This window comes from Solanum verrucosum, unplaced genomic scaffold, assembly GCF_900185275.1.
Source record: "Solanum verrucosum unplaced genomic scaffold, falcon-dt-bn FXZP01000125.1, whole genome shotgun sequence".
Taxonomy (NCBI): domain Eukaryota; kingdom Viridiplantae; phylum Streptophyta; class Magnoliopsida; order Solanales; family Solanaceae; genus Solanum; species Solanum verrucosum.
Window position 1 is genome coordinate 3,640,010 of NW_026019923.1, and position 20,496 is coordinate 3,660,505.

Below are 20,496 nucleotides of genomic sequence, written 5' to 3' on the forward strand. Positions count from 1 at the left end.
AATAATTATCAAATTGTTGTGTATAAGTACTATTTTTTCAATTTTAGAGAGACACTTCTCTATTCTAACTGGGAATAAATTTAATTTCTGTTTTTGGAGCTATTCATTAAAGAATTTCTAGGCCAGCAAATCATTTAAAAGCAAATTAGGTATAATTTTTAAAACTATATTGATAATGTGAAAATTCATTATAATATACATGAATATTGTAAGTGTTTTTTTAATTAATAGCTTCATTAGCAGTACAAATGTCAGCCTTTGGCTTGTTAGTAAACATTTATCATGCAATGATATATTAAATGCATCCTCATCACCAAAATTAACATTTACTTATACATGTTTTTATCTTAAGTTATGACTTAATTTTGTAAAGACAACAAAGTATTATTTGATATAAACATCAGGTGCGAATAAAATTTTATTCAACATGTTGATTTAATTCACGACCACTAGTGTAATATTTTTTTTATTTCACTTTGTTTGTCATAGTTTGACTTGATATTAGAGGTATTCAAAATTTATTTTTTATGAGTATAATTTTTAAAGTTTTAAAAATTGAATCTATTGTATTTTATATGTTTTTGAATCTACTTTTTATTTCCAATAAACTCACATATAAATTTATTTTTCACATGAAAAATACTTGATTTAGATGAACCTACCGCTAAATAGTTGCCTCTTCACTACTTAACACAAAATTTAATAAAGAAAAAAAAGACTTTATAATACTTTTAAAATTTACGATTTTAAATATATTATCGTATTTGTGTGATCATAAAACCTTTAAACTTATGATATTAAACATGAGATAATAATTGTATAGCTATAAAAGAAATTTCTTATTAAAAAATATAAAAATGTGTAGAAACGGAACTAGAGTATAACTTACGTTGATATAATATATAAATTTTAAAAATATTTAAATAATTATTTTATAAGTTAGAGTGTTTAACTGGCACGGTAAAAACTTGGGTGAATATGTAATCATTGTTCATGTGCTTATTTTTTTATTCCTAAAAGTTGCTTTACTTTAAACTAAAAATCAAATCTTTTTGTCTATTTCCATGGAAAAAAAAGAATCTTGATTTGTCCCAAAATTGAAAAAAAATATACTAAAAATTTCTCAACAAACATTAATCTATGGCCGCTGAAATTTTGTTATTGTCATATTCATCAGTTCTCTTCAGTAGCTTAAGCTTTTTCTATATGTACTTTTCTTTATAGTTCCTTTTGCCGGCAAATGGTGTCGCTCAATTTCTCTTTCTTTTGACAAAAAAAGATTTTTTGTTGTTGTATATATACACTTGTGTACATAAATTTGTTGGTGGGGTTTGGGTATTTTGTTGTAACTTTGTTGATCTTGATAATTTTTTTGGTTTGTTAATGGCTATGGATGAGGAAGCACCCCTTGTTGTTGAAATTTCGAAAAATGAGAACTCAATTGTGAATCATGAAAAGGATGTTTATATTCTGAGCTCTGCTTTTTTGTTGATTTTTTTGGCTTATGGGGCTGCTCAGAATCTTGAAAGCACTATTAATACAGTAAGGTTTTTGTGTATTATCTATTTTTAATGAAGTTTTTGGGGTTATTTAGTGTTGAATTGTGATTTTGGATAGAGTTTGTTTGGCTCTTATAAGCTCCCATTTGGCTATAGTTTTTGTTGTGATTTTTTGAATTTGAAGTTGTGTTTGGAAATGAATTTTACTTGGAAAAAGTTTGAAGTTTTGTGAGTGGAAGCCCCAAAAAGTGATCAGAGTTTAAAGATTAAATTTTCAAAATCTATGGCCAAATGCGAGCTTAGACGTTGAAGTGATACTGTGATAGTGAGTTTGAGGTTTTCTTTTTTGTGTTTCAGGAAGGAAATTTAGGGACCATTTCACTGGGGATATTGTATTTGTCATTTATGTTCTGCTCAATATTTGCTTCATTGGTGGTTCGGAAGCTTGGGTCGAAGAATGCTTTGATCCTTGGCACTACTGGCTATTGGTTGTTTGTTGCTGCCAATTTGATGCCTAATTGGTATGATTTCTCTTATGTTTAGTGCATTTTGCTTTTCCAAGATTAAATCTTTGACCTATAGGGAAGGATTAAGATTTAGGCTATTGAGTTGGTAGTGATTGAATTTTATGAAGTGAGTTGTGATTGTAGTTCTTTTGAAATTGGATTTGCGTTTAACAATGTTTGTGTGCTTATGGATCCTTAGTGTGAGTGGAAATAGGAATCTTGTACTCCATTGGAATAAATATAGAGGTCTATCAGATTTCATATTTCTCCTTGTGAGGTTGTGGCATTAGCCACGAAGAAGTATTGAATTACAGAGCTACCTCTACCTCTCCTCGGGTGTGTCATGTCCTGTCTAATCACCTCTCCCCAGTACTACTTCGACCTACCTCTACCTCTCCTCAGATCCATATTGCCAACCTCTTGCACTTTCTCACTGGGGCATCTGAACATCTTCTCTTTACATACCCGAGCCATCTCAGTCTCACCTCTCTCATCTTGTCTACCACGGGGCCCACTCCCACCTTGTCCAGAATATCTGCATTCCTAATCTTTTTCATCTTCTGAATGTGCAGGTTCTTGACCATCCAATACTCTGCCCCATACAACATAGCTGGTTTAACAACCACTTTATGAAACTTAGGTTATGCCAAGACAAACTGCAAGACCATAGAAGCCAGCCAAACCTATGTTATAGTCGTCCTTTTGATGTTAATAGAATTAATAACAGACTTGCCATCAATCTTTATGCACATACTTGTCAAGGAAGGACTATTGCTTATTCACATCGGAATTCTCCTCTCCTAGGTAATGCCAGAAAGACAAACTGCATCCATAGAAACATAGAGTCAGACTCTGGAAGAAAATGAAGAAATACTTGAGGATGAATCTGCTTTGCTCATAGGTTAACTGAATATGATAACTGAAGCCCCTAAAACAGTTAACAGTAGCAACGTCTGCTTGCTCTATCAGAGATGGCGATGCCCTCTAGTCTCTAGTCAGTTATTGTGAATGCTTGTTTTTACAAAGCAGTCCATAAACAACAGACTGCAGATGTCTCTACTTGATAGTAGTCCTAATGCATTATAGTGTAGTTAAAGCTTGAATCTTCTCCATCGCTGTGGCTGGACTTATTTAGTGGCTTATTCAAATAGTCATCGTTTTCTGTTGTGGCTGCAACAAATGGGCTGTAAAGGAGTTTATTGAGTTGGGTATGATGCTCGATAGATGTGTGTAGCCCTGGAAGACTATGATGACTTTTAGTTGGCTCTGGATAACTCTGCTGTTCCTCCTTACCTTTCACTGGAAGAAGTCATCAGAACCAAGTTGGGAGCTGTTTCGTTGTTCCATAATAACTAAAGTCAATATTCCTTATCAAAAAAGAAAAGGAACTAAAGTCAATATAATTTAAATGGGTAGTATCTGTATTGCATCTTTGAGCTTTCTTGAACAATTCTATCTTGATTTTAGAACTCAGAGTGTTGTATGACTAAATTTTTTCCATTGATAGCTCTAAGATTTAATTTCCTAGGGGAAATTTTCTATGACTTCTTTTCCCTCAAGTTTAGTTCGAATCAGGCATAGAGCCTTCTTTTCTTTCCTTATGTACCAGGCAAAAGATATGCTTGGTTCATGTGGTCCAAAGTGACAACATTTAACATGATTTGATGCGCTGTTTGACAACTATTTCTTCTATTCGAGACATAGAAGCAGTGACTAAGTCATGTTCTGAAAATGAATGTCTCAGGATAATAGACATAGCATCCTACAATTACTCTTGCCTTTCTTCATTTCTCATAAATTTACTTTGGGAGATTGGTACTTTAGAAAATACTAATTTCCGAGGGCAGTGAAGGTGCTAGGTGAATCATATGCTTACATCTGGGACTTAATGGTACATTAGTCTGGTTGCACTTCCAGTATAGATTTTACTTTCCGTAAATTCTTCTCTTTTCATGTATATTCCTGTATTTTTACCATGAGACGCGTGTTATCTTGATTTTCTAGGATATGACTAAGTTATACTTTATTTGAAAAGATATAAATGAGCTATAGCCTATGTATATCTTATTTTGGACTCGTAATGGGCATAATCCTAAGGAAATTAGTCAATGACCTTTAACATACCTCATAAATGATCAGAACATTTTTAAAAGTTCTCTCATCTTGATTTTACAATATGAGTTTAATTCTTGCCTCATTCCTGTGAGATTTTAAAACATAATTATTCAAAATTAATTATGTTTAAAATTGTGTTTCAGTTATTTGGCATGTACTTATCTTCCTGCATCAAACATAGATATAAATTTAGTCCATTTACACAATTTTCCTGTTTTCCTTTTCTACTACCCATCTTTTATGGATTATGCTTTCTTTCTTAATGCTAACACTTTGTAAGGTTTTGGGTGTTTTTTTTCTTGATACATGTTTGTTTAGGATGTTCGTGAATTTCAATTGTCAGCAACTGATTAAACCATCTTGTAGGTATACCATGGTCCCAGCTTCTTTATACCTTGGTTTTGCTGCCTCCATAATATGGGTTGGGCAGGTATGACTTTCTTTTAGGAGTTGAACTTTTTTTTTGGCTTCAGCAATAACCTTAATCTTGTCATTTGTGGTTAGGGAACATATCTTACTTCCGCAGCACGCAGTCATGCAAATGATCATATCTTAAATGAAGCAGTTATAATTGGTAAATTCAATGGTGTATTCTGGGGAATGTTTGCAAGCCATCAGGTACCTTTTATGAACTTTGCAAGTAAAGCTTCTTAATACATATTTCTACTCACATGATATTTCCATACACATAACTTTCATCATCCTGCAGTTTGTTGGAAATCTTATCACTCTTGCTTTGATGAGAGACGAAGAGGTAAGCATCTACTGAGATTAAATGCCCAACTGTTCAAGATCTTTTTTGTCTTTCACTAAGATTTGCTAATTTTCTGATGATACAGGGAGGAAGCACTAGTGGAACAACTGTACTTTTCTTGGTTTTTGTTTGTACTGTAACCCTTGGTGCCGTTTTGATGTGCTTCTTAAGTAAGAGAGCTGGTAAAGAGGAGGCAAGACAGCAAGACTCCTCCGCTAGTTCCGTTTCTTCTGTGGCAACTTTGCTCAAGTCTATCATTACCCTTTTACAAGACATAAGAATGCTTTTGATCATCCCTCTTATTGCATATTCAGGTTTACAACAAGCATTTGTATGGTAAATGATGCTTCTAATAGTTCATTATAGTAGAGTTTGGAGCTTCTTGTGCTGTATTTTGATTTACAATGTGTTTCAGGGCTGAATTCACAAAGTATATCGTTCAGCCTACGATGGGAGAGAGTGGTGTTGGTGGTGCAATGGCCGTATATGGGGTTTTTGATGCAATTGTAAGTATGCAAAATCAGTAATAGACTAATTCAATCGCTTCATTTTTTTGTTAAGTAAGGATTTTATTTAAAGACTACCAACAAGCTACCAATTTTCTCTGGTAACACCAAAGATATGCCCATTATGCTGAAGAAAATTTCCCTGCATTGTCTTGAAAATCTGCAATGCAAGAAAAGATGTTCAATGGTTTCCTCCTATGAATTGCAGAAATAGCATTTGCTGCACAAGGAAAAATCTCTCCTTAATTTGTTCTGTGTTTGACAAGCATCCCTAGCTGCTATCCAACTAAAAGAAGCTGCTTTCACAGGTGATTTGGTTTTCCAAATCATCTTCCAGGCCAGTGAGGGACTAAACTGTTGCAACAACATTTTGTAGCAGTTATTGACCGAGAATACCTTATCCTTACTGTTAACCCACTAACCTGTCTGCTCTGTCTTGTTCTATTGAACATGAATTCAATTGTTGTAGTAGTTGGCAAAAACTGTCTATTTCCCAATCATTTAGATTTCTTCTAAAAGTAACACTCCATCCAGTTGCTGAATTAAATTCTACAAGATAACCCTCTTTATTCAAAGCACAGTTGAACAAGACCGGAAACCTGCTTTTGAAGCTCTCATTTCCACACCAAATGTCCATTCAAAATCTAATCCTCCTACCATTTCCCACCTCTAATCTAGTGACCGGTAGAAATTCATCCCATCAATCACTAATTTCCCCACAGCTTTTCAATTGTGAAGGATTTTGTTTCCACCCTAACTTTGCACCATATATAGCATCCAAAACTTGCTGCTAAATCTCATCACTTTCCTTACTATATCTCTAGAGCCATTAAAAAAGTATTTTATTATGCATTTTTAGATTCCTTACCTGCAGTCCACCATCCTTTTTTTCTTTAATAACCGTTTGCCTCTTGATCAGATGACTCTTTTTTCAGTTTGAGTTCCCAGCCCATTGGAAGTTTCTCCTTATAGAGTCTAATTTCCTTTCAACTATTGTAGTCATACTGAATTAAGAGATAGTGTATGTAGGAATCCCATCCAAGGTACTGTTAGTAAGAATCGGCCAGCTCCCAAAAGATAGGTATTGCTTTTTCCATGGAGTGAGCGTATTCTTGCACCTATCAACAACCCCCAGCCAAATGCTACTGCCCTTTCTTTTTGCCCCTAAAGGCAGCCCCATAACGAGTCATAGGTCGACTCGTTTTGCAGTTTGACTGTGTTTCTTTGAGCAAACTGCTTTTACTCTTTATGGTACTGGATGGCATGCTATTGACATGTTTGCCACCGTTGTGGTATGTTCTTCAGTCTTCTACGAGGAAACTAGAGCAGTAAATTTGTCCTTTTCACATTCTCATTTGCTGTGTTTCTAGTCTATTGTATGCCTTTAATTATAATTTTTTGGTTGCATTTTTATTTATACTAAGGTAGTCGTAGTAATGAATGTATGGTCTGAGAGAGTAATTGATAATCTTGAGGGATAGAAGCGTAGTGGCATTGGATTGAGAACTAACCCAAGTAACAGATCATCCATAAAATAGTCATTGCAAACAATCTACTCTAGCTGTATTTTAGGTGCATTTAAGTCATTAAGATACAAAGATCTTGTGTCTGGGAAATATATAACTACTGTATAGTGCTAATTGGTGGCAAATTATGTTGTAATCAAAGTGCAATTTATTATCTATTATGTTTGATAGAATTTAACTAGAATACTGTTCTTGAGTTACTTTGTATTGACAGTAAAAACTGATTTGAATGACATAGAGCTTTTACTTAAGTGCAACTAATATCTTGTTACAATTATTCCCTATATAGTATTAGTTTTCTCAGCGTGACTGAAGGAACTGTGTAAATCAATTATTCACGTGAGCCCAGTGAATATAAAAAGAAGACTCAAAGAGCGTTTGCTCATGTTCGTAAACATTGAAAAATCTTCAAATATTATTATAACAGATCAATGACAACTTATTTGGAGGATTAGTAAGTAACTTTAATATGACTATGATCCACAACATATCCATTTCTGTTCTTCCCTTGTGAAAACATCCTACATAACTGTAAACATGTTCTCTCATAAACTTATGAAGAAATCACATTAGTTTAAACTGTATATACAGAAAATAATAACATGACTAATATAAAGGCACAGTACATGTTTTCTATTAAATCAACCTTTGCTAATCGAGAGAAAGGGTAGGTACTCTAGATTGTGGCAGCTCCAGATATATACTTTTCCATTAACACAATTACTGGAAGTTCTGAACTCAAACATAATCTTGATACCTGCTTGAATTTTACTGTGTCTGGAATAAAAATGATTCATATTTAGGTATACTGCCCGAGTATGGAGATTTTCCCACGACTGATAAAATTATTTACCTATCAAAAAAAATGAAGAAGAAATTTAGAAATTAGGACAAAAAATGACCCTAATCCAATGGATTGACATACTACCTCTGCAATGTTTGCTGCGTTGGTTTTGGTTGCTCACTAATTTTATCTAGCTTGTCATAAAACTATACAGTTTTTAGATATTCTATCATAGCTATATTTTGTAATGCTTTCAAATAGGTTTATGCAAATCTTAGACATTACTTATTACAGTAAGCTTTTTCAAATTTACTTCAAAATTTGTAACTCTGCACGCACATTCTCTATAGAACTGTGGGTATGTTAGATTTGATAGTAGTACCCAGGCAGAATTTGAACTTATCTGATATAATGCTGTGATTATTATTCTATTGTATCATTGTCTCAGTGTTCTCTATTGGCTGGGCATTTTACCTTTGGTCTCTCATCTATCTCGATAATTGTCTCGGGTGGAGCTTTAGTTCAGGGTGCTGTATTAGTATGGATTCTACTGGCTCACAGGTTTGCTTCGTGTAATGTTCCCTTGTTACTTTTTGGAAGAAGTTGACACTGGTACTTGAAATCTTATCGTTTTTCCTCTGTTGTAGTGTGACTGCTGGAGCTCTCGGCATACTATATCCACTTCTCGTTGCAGCCTTGTGGGGCATAGGTGATGGAGTCTTGAATACCCAGCTAAGTGCATTGCTCGGGATACTCTTCAAGGATGATCTGGTACTAATTTGCCAACTTTTCCCTACATTTTTGTCTTCTCTGAAAATAGTTCCTGAATATAATACTTGGGGTGGTTGATAAAAGTTGAAAAGCCTTTACCATCATAGTACAAAATTGTATGATTCCCTCTAACTGTGTTTTTTAAGTTTTCCGCTGATTTATAGCTATAAGGATCCATATGAAATTAAAAGTGGTCATGAGAATAATGCGGACAACAAATAAAGATAGCTGTTATAAGTCGCTGCGCTAAGTTTCATAGACTAGACTGCCCAGGGGTCAGGGTGAGTTCTCCCATCAAAGAAATTCAAATCTTATAGTCATCACTGAAGAATTCATGCATAACATTGAATGGCAAAAGGTTGCCGGTGGTGTTTAAGCTTCAATCACCTGAAATGCTACTCGACATAAAAACTATAGGGAAGGAAGGAGGCCTGGACATTGTCTTTATGGGAATTCAAAATCTTGTTAACTGATATAGGTCTTGATTTTGGCAGACCAGGAGAAGATGTCATGATCCCTTCTATTTTTCTTTCATTTTACTTATGTAGAAACTAGTACAAAAATGGCTTAGACTGTGTGGCAAGGCATGTTCTGACTAGGTCAAGTGAAGTAGGTTAGAAAGATCGCGACCCTGACCTCGACGCCTTGTTAAATGCAGACGTGTCTGAAGGCTCTACTGCTGAAGCATATTGTATACTTCATAGTAGATATGATATTGTATACTTGAAGCCGTGGAAACAGCCTCTTGCAGAAATGTAGGGTAAGGATGCATACAATAAACCCTTGTGGTTCGGCCCTTCCCTAGACCCCATGCATAGCGGGAGCTTTAAGTGCATCGAGTTTTTTCTGTAGATATAATTAAGTAAATAATGTTGTGCTCTCACTACTAGCTTAAGCTTTTATAAGACATTCATACAATTCAACACGATATCAAAGTAGAGAAAGGTATTGGGTTCGAGTCTCACTGCCACTAGTTATCAAAACCATTTCCATGTACTTGGCCATGAAAAAAGAACCGGGTGAAGACATAATTAAGTAAATACACATTTAGAGAGAGCACACTATGAGTTGAATAAATAATTAAGTAAATCTAAGTGCTAAGTTTTTAGATGAGATGATCATACGCTTCAATATGTTAAATGGAGGTAAAAAAACATGATCTTACATTTTGGCGTTTAGCAATGATATATGCTTGAATGTAGTTTAATGGCAATCTCCTCAAATAGAGAAACATAGTGTGTTCACCATAAATTCTCATTTAAGGTTTACCCAAACAAAATGGTATAAACATCACTGTTGTTCAAGATTCATGTTAATGATGTGCTGAATTCTATCTAGAGGCGTCTTATTCCGTTCTGTTACTTAAAATATTATGCCAGTTTTTCGTTGGATGATCGTTTTCTTTACACTGAACATCTAATTATTTGGTGCTTAACAGGAAGGAGCATTTGCCCAACTTAAGCTTTGGCAGAGCTTTGCAATTGCCATAGTCTTTTTCCTCGCCCCCTACATCTCGTTGCAGACAATGCTAGTGATTATGTTCGTTGCCCTTTGCTTCTCCGCTCTTGGTTTTCTTTTCTTAACTCTTAAAGTAGAAAGAGCATTCTCATATCGAGCTGCCTAAGGCGATGCCAACGAGACATTGTCTTGTATTGGCTATGCTATCGTCTTGTTCTGTATACATCTTGTGTTTATATTTGGACCTGTCCTGTGCAGTGTTTTCTGTTTCATTGAGTTCTTAAGAATTCCATTTCACACTATCTATTCTCTGCTATGTTCTTTCCTTGTTTCAGTTGAGTTATACTCCCTCTGTTGCAATTTAATGATCTGAGTTTTGACTTGGCACGGTGTTTATATAGGAGCGGTATCCATAATCTATCGAGTTTTGAATTATGTGTTGCAACTTTATTGCTTATAAAAGGAAAAAAAATAGGCTTAATACATAAACGTATCTTTTAACTTGGCCTCTTTTGATATTTATGCCGTCCAACTTTGAGTATGCACAAATAGACACTTAAACTTGTATAGAGTTGATCAAGTAGGCACACTCGTCCTACATGACAATTTACATCTTACATATATTATGTCATATATGATATGTTACTTGTTCAGTTTTATATAAATTTAAGTATCCACGTGCGTATACCAATTACAAGTAACCATCAATTTCCATCCAACCTTTAATCACATTGAGTTAATGGCAGTGCCATTGTTATCATAGTCATTATGATTATCATTATCATCATTATTATTGTCACTGTCATTTCATATGTCATTATCATTAGTTTCTTTATCTTTAATTTCATTATATTCTCATTGTTTCTAGGGTTAAAAACACCTAAATTTATGGTCAAAGTGCAATATATAAGTGTCATGTTGAGCACTTAATTTTTTTAAATCATATTTATATTAAAATTATGAAATAATTATCATATTTTTCTCACCAAACCCATACCAAATAAATTAAAATAATATAATGCCATGTCCACGTTGTCCACCAAAAACAACAGTCCTTTATTATCTCACCAAACTATCAAAAGATTAACTTCATCTTGTTATATATAGATATAGAGTTAGTCAACCAATTATATATCCATCCATTATTACCATATATTTAATTTAAATACTAAAAATAAATTTTACCCTTATATCAAGCTTGCACTATTTGACTAATTCCTACCATATAGATATTAGATAACTTTGTTTACGAACACTCATTCAAACTCATTTTTTTTATCCTCTGAGAAAATGAATTCATTAAGGTAGAATCATTAAGAATTGATCGTTAGTACCACATTTTATAATAACCTATTAATAATATAAAAATTCTTTTACACGATCAATATATATATATAAGTTAAACTCTAACAATTTGAGATCCGAGAGTTGCTCAGTTGGTTAGGAACCCTCGCTCCTTCCCTTGTCGCGAAGTATCGAATCTCATCCCCCTCTCTCCCTCCTCCCTCTCCCCACCCACCACCCACCCAACACACACACACAAAAAAGTTACTCTTTCCGTCTCAATTTATGTGACACTTTTCATTTTTCGAGAGTCAAACAGTTTAAGTTTGACCGACAATTTATGCATGAAATTTTCAAATTTTTTGAAATGAAATTTATATATTTATAAACTACGTTAAAAGTAATATAAGTCACAATAATTGATAATTCAAAATATTTAAAAGATGTATGAAAAATTTATGATTAAAAATAGACTTGTTTGAATTTTGAAATTCGAAAAATGTCACATTAATTGAGACGGAGGGAGTAAAACTCTAACAACAACTAAACTACTTGAAAGTTGAAACCATGTTGTGCATTATATCATTTCCAAAGTAGTTAAGGGTTAGGTCCATCTTTCCCATAACACCACCAACCAACAAAATATCCTTATTATTATTATAAAATTATTATTATTATACCAATATTTGATTTGACCAATTAATAAACATATACTAAAACCTCATTATATTCATTCATCTCTTACCAAAAAAAAAAAAAAAAAACTTCATTTTGTTGAAGAAAAAAAAACATGAACTTCACTTTCTTGAACTCAATTCTTGAAAGAGTGTCATTAAGGCTACCATTACTATTCTATGCAGCAACATGGACAACTATTTTGACGATAATCGTAGCTGTGGCATCATTTTCTCCAGAATTTGCCTTTGTTTCCGCGATAACACCTTCTTCTTCCTTCTCTCAAGCTTGTCATCATCATCATAATCGTAACGAAAATGGATATGTAAGAATACCATTGGATCTTCCATTAGAGGTTTTTTGTTTCCCTTCTCAAGTTTTTAAAAGATCTCAAATGGATTTAATTGTTCCTCCTATTTTTGCTGCTACTATTGTGGCTGTATCTGCTTATGTTGTTAAAGCTTTTGCTTTATGGGAAGTTGATGATCAACATAATCAATTTTGACTTTTTGTTTTTTTGTGTAATATTTTACTAGTTATTATCTCAGAAAGTTATCTTTCTTTTTTTATTTCAATTTTTTTACTAAAGAAAGTGGACGTTCTGAGATAATAAGTATTAGTTTAGCGATCATATGAGAAATGAACTTTATTATTTATGTATCGATCTCTAGTTTTTAATTTCTCGTTTTCTTTGGATGATGATGTTTGTTCATCGGAATTTTCGATGGAAGTTGGGTATTATAGGTTCCATATCGATGAGTCAAATTTTGATGAAGGTCTCGTGGAAAATTAGCAATTTTTTTATATTAGATGTAACGATTTATGTTTTGAAAGAAATTCTAATTAGGGAATTCAAAAAACACTATGTTAAAAAGTATGTTTCTTCATTTATATATAGAAAATTTGATAAATTATTATAAATTTACAAAAAAAAAATAAAAAATTAACCTAGGTAGTACAATTTTATTCAATTGAACTTTCTTCTTAAATTTGAAATAGTGTAATTTATCTTGAAATTAAATATTGTAGCTTATTGTAAATAAAATAAAAACAAACAGATTTGTTCTTCCTTTAGAATAGGTCCGATCCATTCATTTTTTTACTCACTTTTTTTCGACCTTTTTTTCTATGATGAGACATTCAATATGATATTTATCCTTCACGCACAAAGTAGAATATCTTACTTGCCTACGTGTCATCCTTAAAATTCAGAAATTTACTTTTATAGTTTTTTTCGTATTTTTAGGTTCTTTACCCTTATTTTATTTTTACCTTTAAATTCGTTTCTTCAACTCGCGTGTTCCTTCTGTTTGTTGTATCACTTCGATTGCATCTCTTTAGGAACTATTTATAAAATCTAGACAAATCATATCCGTTATTGTATTTTCTTCTTCATGACAAATTTCATCTGTAATTTCTGCGGAACTTTGTCAATTTCTTGAAAGTCTACCTTGGATCTTCATTAAAAAATAATAATGAAACAAAACTATCATTTCATGGTAGTTTTTTCCTCCATTCAACATGTCAAAAGAAAAATTATTTTAATTGCTCAATTCTTAAACAACTGATCACAACCATGACAATATTTTGTCTCATGCCTACTTCTTTTTGTGGGCTTTTTCCTCCTATCATCACTTTGTCTGCAACTTATGTTAGTATTTTATTCAATGATCTATAATTTTTTTTATCTTTTATGAATTTTTATTGAATTAATTTTGTGGTTTTGGTTATGAAAACATTCTAAGCATTCTTGACGGAATCAAAATTAAGGAAGAGACAAAAAAAAAGAGAATAAATTTCACAACAATTTGATAAGGTACTTGTGTTCGTAAAGTTTGGCCGATATGGAAAAACTGCAATCCTTCGAAAAATTAACAATTTTTTGAAAAGTCACAACCTATCAAAAAAGTCACAATCCTTCAATTTGAAAAGGTGTTTGCTTTTAATATATTTTATAATATAAATAAATATAAAATGAAATATTTTGTAGGATTTGGGCTAAGCCTTTTGGTATTAGTAGTACTTATCTATAGTATGAAATATAGAATATGTGCTAAATTGGGTGTTAAGAAGAATAGAAAACTTTGAAAATTTGTGGTTTAAAAATGTGAGAAAACACCTCTATTTATAGCCAATAAAGGGTAGTATGAACAAGTTCTTATTGTGCCTTATCAGAAAAGTCACAACCCTTCAAAAAAAGTCAAAAGTCTTTTTTTTTCAAAACATGTCTTGCTTATTTATAATATATAATAATTACAAGAGAGGGAGACATAAGGCCTAACACCTCTTCACACGGAGGAAAAGTCACAACTCTTTGGAAAAGTAATAATCCTTCGAAAAAATCACAACTCTTTAGAAAAGTCATAATCCTTTGGAAAAGTCACAATCCTTCAATGTGATCTTTTAATATATTTTATATTATAATATAAATTACTATAAAATATGTACTAAATTGGGTATTTTAAGAAGAAGAAAAGAATAGAAAACTTAGAAATTCGTAGTTTAAAAATGTGAGGAAACTCCCCTATTTATAGTCATGAAAGATAGTACGGGTATGTGCTTATTGTGCCTTATTAGAAAGACACAACTCTTCTAAAAAGTCACAACCCTTTAGAAAGTCACAACTCATCGAAAAAGTCACAACTCTTTAGAAAATTCACAAATCTTAAGAAAAGTCACAACCTTTTATAATAGTCATAACCCTTATGAATAGTCACAAATCTTTGAAAGTTCACAACTCATCGGAGGAGTCACAACTTTTTGAAAAGTCACAACTTTTCGAAAAAGTCTCAACCCTTTAATGTGAAAAGGTATATACTTTTAATATATTTTATGATATAAATATTTAAATAAATATAATATAATATAAAAGATATACTAAATTGGTTGTTTTTAAGTTGGGCGTATTATAATAATTTAATATTCAAGTTAGGGAGTTCATGCTTTTAAGCTAGTATAGATAGATAGATACAATAAAATCCCAATAAATTAATACTTGATAAATTAATAATATCTCTAAGATATTTTTTCCTCCGATCCCGACTTGGGCCATTGGAAACAATTACTTAGTTCGATAAGATAATAATATAATATATTTTCAGAAGACCCTTATATAAATATATAGTCCCATTAATATTATAAATTAATAATTCTTTAAAAGTACAAATATCTAAGACAATTTAGTAAAATGTAATTCTTTTGTGTTTTATTTTTTTGTGAAATTTTAAATCTAGTTGAATTCATCTCTAACTTTTCTTATAGCATCCAGAAGTTCCGATGTTGTCTTTTCGAACCGCACTACAAAATTGTGAAAAGTTCTAGATATAATAAGTATTTTCTTACGTATAACTGGTTTTAAAGGTATTATATCATCCACAATTTCATAATTACTTCTAAGTTTTAGACCTCTGAATATATGTATCATTTTCACCTGGAAAATCCAATAGGTTATTAACGTCAATTTTATTGTAGTAACCGAGATCATTAATCATGACCTCAAGTTCATGAATAACAGTTTCACAAGTGGAGGCTAACATGCAAGTCCACGAACCAAAAATGAACCATTGACCCTTCAAGGCTCCCTATACGGACCGTTTAGGGGTCCACGACCCTTTTAGGAAGGGTGGCCAGCCGTCCAGGGCTGCCAGGGTGAGGGTCACCTGGATGGGACCCTAGACGGTACGTGGTGGCTTGCACGATCCATTTAGGAGTCCGTACAAGTCACTCATCAGTTTTTAAGTTTTGGGTCAGTTTTAAACAATCATATCTCTCAAAAAACAATGAATCAGGTGACCTATCAAATTAAAGGACTTTGAGTCTTCTTTTCAACACCACCAAGTTTGCCTTATTTCATGTTCAGAGTAAAAAGTTATGCTCGTTTCAGTGAAGCCCTATCGGACAGGTGTAGCTTCACGACCAGTTATATGACCCTTGAAGTGTTTCACGGATCGTGAAGCCGTAAACGGTCCGTGAAACCTCCTATTTAAGGCACCTTGACAGTTTTAAAAGCTGAATCATTTTTGTCTTTCCCCTATGCGTTTGGTACTTAAACTACATCGTTTAACCCCTATTCTAAGCCTAAACCATGATGTTTTACACCTAATTAAGGGCTTAGAAAGTGTTAATCAATTATTTTACGTTCATTAACACTTCAAGACATTATAGCAAGGTTCCAAGAGCAAAAAATCTAGGGTTCAAGCATTCTTCGAGTTTCATCGATTTCGCCAAAGAAATTTGTTCTTCCAGGTATGTAAGGCTATCATAGTGTTGTACTAGTTTGTCCTCATGCCCTACATCTACTTTCAAAAGAGTAATCTAGGGTTTTATACTTAGATTTGAGTATTCTTGAGATGAGTTGATTTGAGTTCTTGAGTTCCTGATTTTTTTTTGAAATTCTATTCCTAATTATTTAATTGTCATATTGTTATTGAGATCCTTGAGTTAATTCGTTCATGCTTATATTTCAACATGAGCCCTATTTTGAGTTATAAATCTTGATAATTTTAAAGCCAACATTTGTGTTGTAAACTGAATTTTTGAGGAAGAAAAAAAGAGTTTGAGAAAGAGTATAAGGGAATTAAGTATTCCCAAATGTTTCATTTTTACATGAAGAAAAATAATATTTTTTTGAAAAGTTAAAAGAGTTTTCAGAAAGATTGAGTACAAATCAGTTACCTCTTAAAGAAGCCCTTTTTGAGTAATTATCCTAATCCAGAATGTATTTTTACATTGAACAAAATGAAACCTTGTTTTCTAGATGAGTATTGATTTTAAGAGATATTTCGGAGCAGTTACCTATTTTAAGAGGATAGTTTGAGCAATTATCTCAAACCAGAGAAATAATATATATTTTTATATATTTGAGCAAGCGTATATATTATTGGGAGTAGTATTGAGCACCGATATAGGGGAGAGTTCAAAAAACTCATAGCCCCCATAAATCATGTCTTGCCAACATGAGTACAAGATCATACTTTTTAGATGAATCCTTAGTGCCTTCAGATAGAGCTTAGTGGATCCACTTAGTTGAGAGGTTCTATATTCTGGCACAATGTAGGATAGTTCTGGCAATGTGGACAACACATTGTATCATCACGTAGCTCATAGTGATGGTTGTCAGTTAGAGAATCTCGAATAGAGTTAATGTGTATTTTTATATATCACTTATTATGTTGAATTCAGAAATGAGTAAATATTTTGTAAAGCTTTAAATGATTTAACTCCTTTAATTCTTTACATTCAGCTTGAGTATAGTTTTTATCTAATGCTACCCTTTCATTCAGTTATTTAACTTCGGCTATACTACATACTTGTACATTAAAATGTACTGATGTCATTCGACCTACATCTTTTTATGATGCAGAAACATGTGTTCATACTTATTAACAGGCGCTTTGTTGAGATCACTCTACACTTCAGCTAGCTTTTGGTGAGCCTTCTTATATTCTAGAGGACTTCACATTACTTTTAGTTTAGTTTTTTTAGGCGTCATGGGTCTTGTCGCGACACATATCTTAAACATTAGAGTCTTCATAGATAGATAGAGTTGAAGAGTCTTTCATAATTTACTTTTCCTTTTGATGTTTTTGCAAACTATTATACTTATGTTATTGAGTATTTTACAAACAGTTTGAGTTGAGTATTTACTTTAAGTTTAAATATTAAAAATTCTATTTTAAACCCATTACCGCGTGAATAAGTATTTCACTAAGTTGTCAGTCAGATCAAAGATTCGCTTGGGGATCATAAACGGTTCTTGAGTGCCAGTCACGTCCAGGGTGTAAACTCGAGGCGCGATATCTAGTCAACCAAATATGAATATATTTACTAGCATGAAGGATTTCTTTCCAAAAAACTAAAACATATCACTTACTTTTAAAGAAAAACAGTCAAGTCTATTAAATGTCAAATCAGATTATTTCTTATACAATTCGATTAGTCAACTCAATTTTCTTTAATTTCATGTTAAGAGAGACAATTATAAGGAAAAAACTTCTCTCTGTTAAGTAATTATTTAGGAGTTCTCAATTTTTTGTGACGAAAAGATGAATGATGCAGATGTGAGGGGTAAATGTGCAGCATGTAAGTACCAAAACAACATATGTGATGAGAATTGTCCATTAGCTCCATTTTTTCCTTCCAACAAAGTTGATGAATTTGATAAAGTTATTCGACTTTACAGCATAGACACTCTCATAAATATGCTTAATTCTGTTACTGCTAATGAGGAAAAGGCAAAAATGGCTGAAACCCTAATTTTAGAGGCTAAGATTAGATATGAAAATCCTGTGTACGGAAGCATTGCCGTTATAGAAAAATTGAATTTAGAAATTGAAGAAACTCATAAGGAGCTTGACTTAGTACAAAAAACAACTGCTTTTTACAAAGAATTGGGTGAAAGATCATCCTTGAACAAGGTATGTTTTTTCTTTAATTTTAATTTGATTTTCTTTATATTTTATTTTTTTTGGTCTATGTTTTTGTCCTATTGTATTCGATGTTTATTTTCGAAATTATCAATTAAAGTATATTATATACATCACTTGCTCTTTGTGAGATCTTTTGTTTTTATATTTATCAATTAGTTATCTAATCATGATTGAATGATATGTGTTTTCACTTTAAATTGTTACGATTAAATTATTTGATTTATTATCAATATCTCTTTCGGGTAAGTACTTTTTTTGGTAATTAATCAAAGAGCTTTACAAAAAAAAAAGCTAACAGATTTGAACAGTCCCCCCCAAGCCTTTCTCAAGCACCTTAGCCAGGGGTGGAGGCAGCCGAACCCCCTCGGCGATTTTTTTTTTTTGATGACAAGGGAAACCCGCAGTCGCTACCCTTTGGGTGCGCACAGGGTAAAACCCCCGCTCTTATGCAATAGCTCGCAAACCACATAGGAGAGGTAATCCGCATTAGGAAAGCCCGGTGCGACGAGCTCGACCCAGAAGGCAAACCCCTTGCTTTCCCTGGCAAGGGGTTTCGAACAGAGGCGTATCCAGGATTTTGAGATGATGGGTGCACTATTACAAAAAGGTGGATCTAAGATATAAATTTGATTGATTTAACATTTAGGTTCTTATCACTAAAAATAATTAAAATTTTAAAATTATAGGTCCAAAGTTATTTTTACCTATCCAAACCACTTAGAGAGACATTATCCAATTTTAAAAAGGAAAATAAAACAAGATAGTTAAAAGATTCAAATATCTAACCTCACTTTGAGAGGTGCACCCAACATAATCGCACGGTATAATACTTCGAGTGTGGGTTCACATATCTATATTTAAATATTTTAAAAAAATATAACACTACTATATATGATTTCAGGAGGGGAGCATGGGTTCACGTGAACCCGGTGACCCCCTCCTGGATACGCCTCTGGTTTCGAACTTGAGACCTCCAACATCGAAGTCCCAAGCCCAAACCACTGGGCCACCCCGAAGGGTCGAAAAATATTACTATTTATACATGGTTAAAATTATTTTTTAGGTATGTATAATAGATGTCGAACCTCCTTCCACCAGTTCGTGTGTTTACTTCTCAGATTTTGAACCCCCTTATTAAATTTTTTGACTCCGCCACTGACCTTAGCCATCAATAGGCATTAGTACCTTATATAAGTTTAATCTATCATATTTAGGGATATACATTAAGATTATGTACTCTTCTTGCTAGTGTAGGTTGACATGATTCTTTCTCATGTACTGTTTGTCCTTACACTGGCAGCATAAGATCATTGAAAAACAAGATCTTTATGTATATTATGTATATTTGGCAGCATAATATACATAAATTTATTAATATGTTATCTAATCATGATTGAATGATATGTATTTTCCCTTTAGCATTTAATTTTTATGATTAAATTACTTTATTTTATACAAATATCTTGTTAAGTTAAGTACTTACTTATCACTATATCACAATTTTTCTTAGCCTACAATACAATGCGCCAATCTGAAAAATGCACACGATCGCATACACAAAGTCATATATAAGTTTATGTATTTTTTTACACATAAAAGAATTAAATTAATTTTTTCACGTAGAAGAATCTATTTTCTTAGGTAAAAGATTAATTTGTTGATTATGCAATTATTTCATTTTGTGCAGAAAAATGAAGAAATCTCTACAAGCAGCACACAAAGGCAAGATGTGAAAAAGGATCATAATTTCTGAAGATTATGATTTTAAAAAAGTTAGTTCTGGTGACGTAAAACGATATCTTATAAATTTTATTAATGCCCATGTCCTAGTATTGAACATTACAATCTTGTTGTGTTTTTATTTAATTAGTTTCTCCTCATGTGCATTGCACGTATATGTTGAGCTATTGGTACACTATTTTAAAAAAAATATCATCAATATTATTAAATCAAGTTTTTGAGTTTATAATGTTTATATATGAAAAACATTAGAATAACATACATATTCTTGCGACTATTATCAATACGGATCATCATATAATGACTTAGTTTGATAATGATTGTACATATATTATGCATTAATCGTAGCAAGGGAGATATCTGGAGCACTAGCAATATCTTGTCAGGTGCCACCAAAAGTACTATTACTATTTGAATCACATAATGACTTTTTTAAGCATAACAAAAAAC

At 32.5% G+C, this 20,496-nt stretch overlaps 3 protein-coding genes across 4 annotated transcripts in view; all 3 read left to right on the forward strand.

Annotated features, from left to right (window-relative positions):
- The window catches only part of LOC125825787 (UNC93-like protein 3), a 111,102-nt gene extending 100,877 nt beyond the window's left edge, over positions 1-10,225 (forward strand). For both annotated transcript variants that reach the window (XM_049505077.1, XM_049505085.1), the window contains exons 2-11: positions 1,370-1,542; positions 1,857-2,020; positions 4,487-4,550; positions 4,625-4,738; positions 4,830-4,874; positions 4,960-5,210; positions 5,290-5,380; positions 8,139-8,251; positions 8,338-8,461; positions 9,900-10,225. In XM_049505077.1, the coding sequence (XP_049361034.1) occupies positions 1,384-1,542; positions 1,857-2,020; positions 4,487-4,550; positions 4,625-4,738; positions 4,830-4,874; positions 4,960-5,210; positions 5,290-5,380; positions 8,139-8,251; positions 8,338-8,461; positions 9,900-10,085 (1,311 nt within the window). In that variant the 5' untranslated portion in view covers positions 1,370-1,383 and the 3' untranslated portion in view covers positions 10,086-10,225. The remainder of the gene's footprint in view (positions 1-1,369; positions 1,543-1,856; positions 2,021-4,486; positions 4,551-4,624; positions 4,739-4,829; positions 4,875-4,959; positions 5,211-5,289; positions 5,381-8,138; positions 8,252-8,337; positions 8,462-9,899) is intronic.
- A 1,768-nt stretch (positions 10,226-11,993) lies between these two features.
- LOC125825967 (uncharacterized) lies at positions 11,994-12,387 on the forward strand. Its single transcript, XM_049505259.1, has one exon. It carries the CDS (start codon positions 11,994-11,996, stop codon positions 12,381-12,383), a length of 390 nt encoding a protein of 129 aa, XP_049361216.1. The 3' UTR covers positions 12,384-12,387.
- A 5,535-nt stretch (positions 12,388-17,922) lies between these two features.
- Positions 17,923-20,059, forward strand: LOC125826998 (LOB domain-containing protein 24-like). Its single transcript, XM_049506355.1, has 2 exons — positions 17,923-18,294; positions 19,994-20,059. Exons 1-2 carry the CDS (start codon positions 17,923-17,925, stop codon positions 20,057-20,059), a joined length of 438 nt encoding a protein of 145 aa, XP_049362312.1.
- Positions 20,060-20,496: the final 437 nt, after the last annotated feature.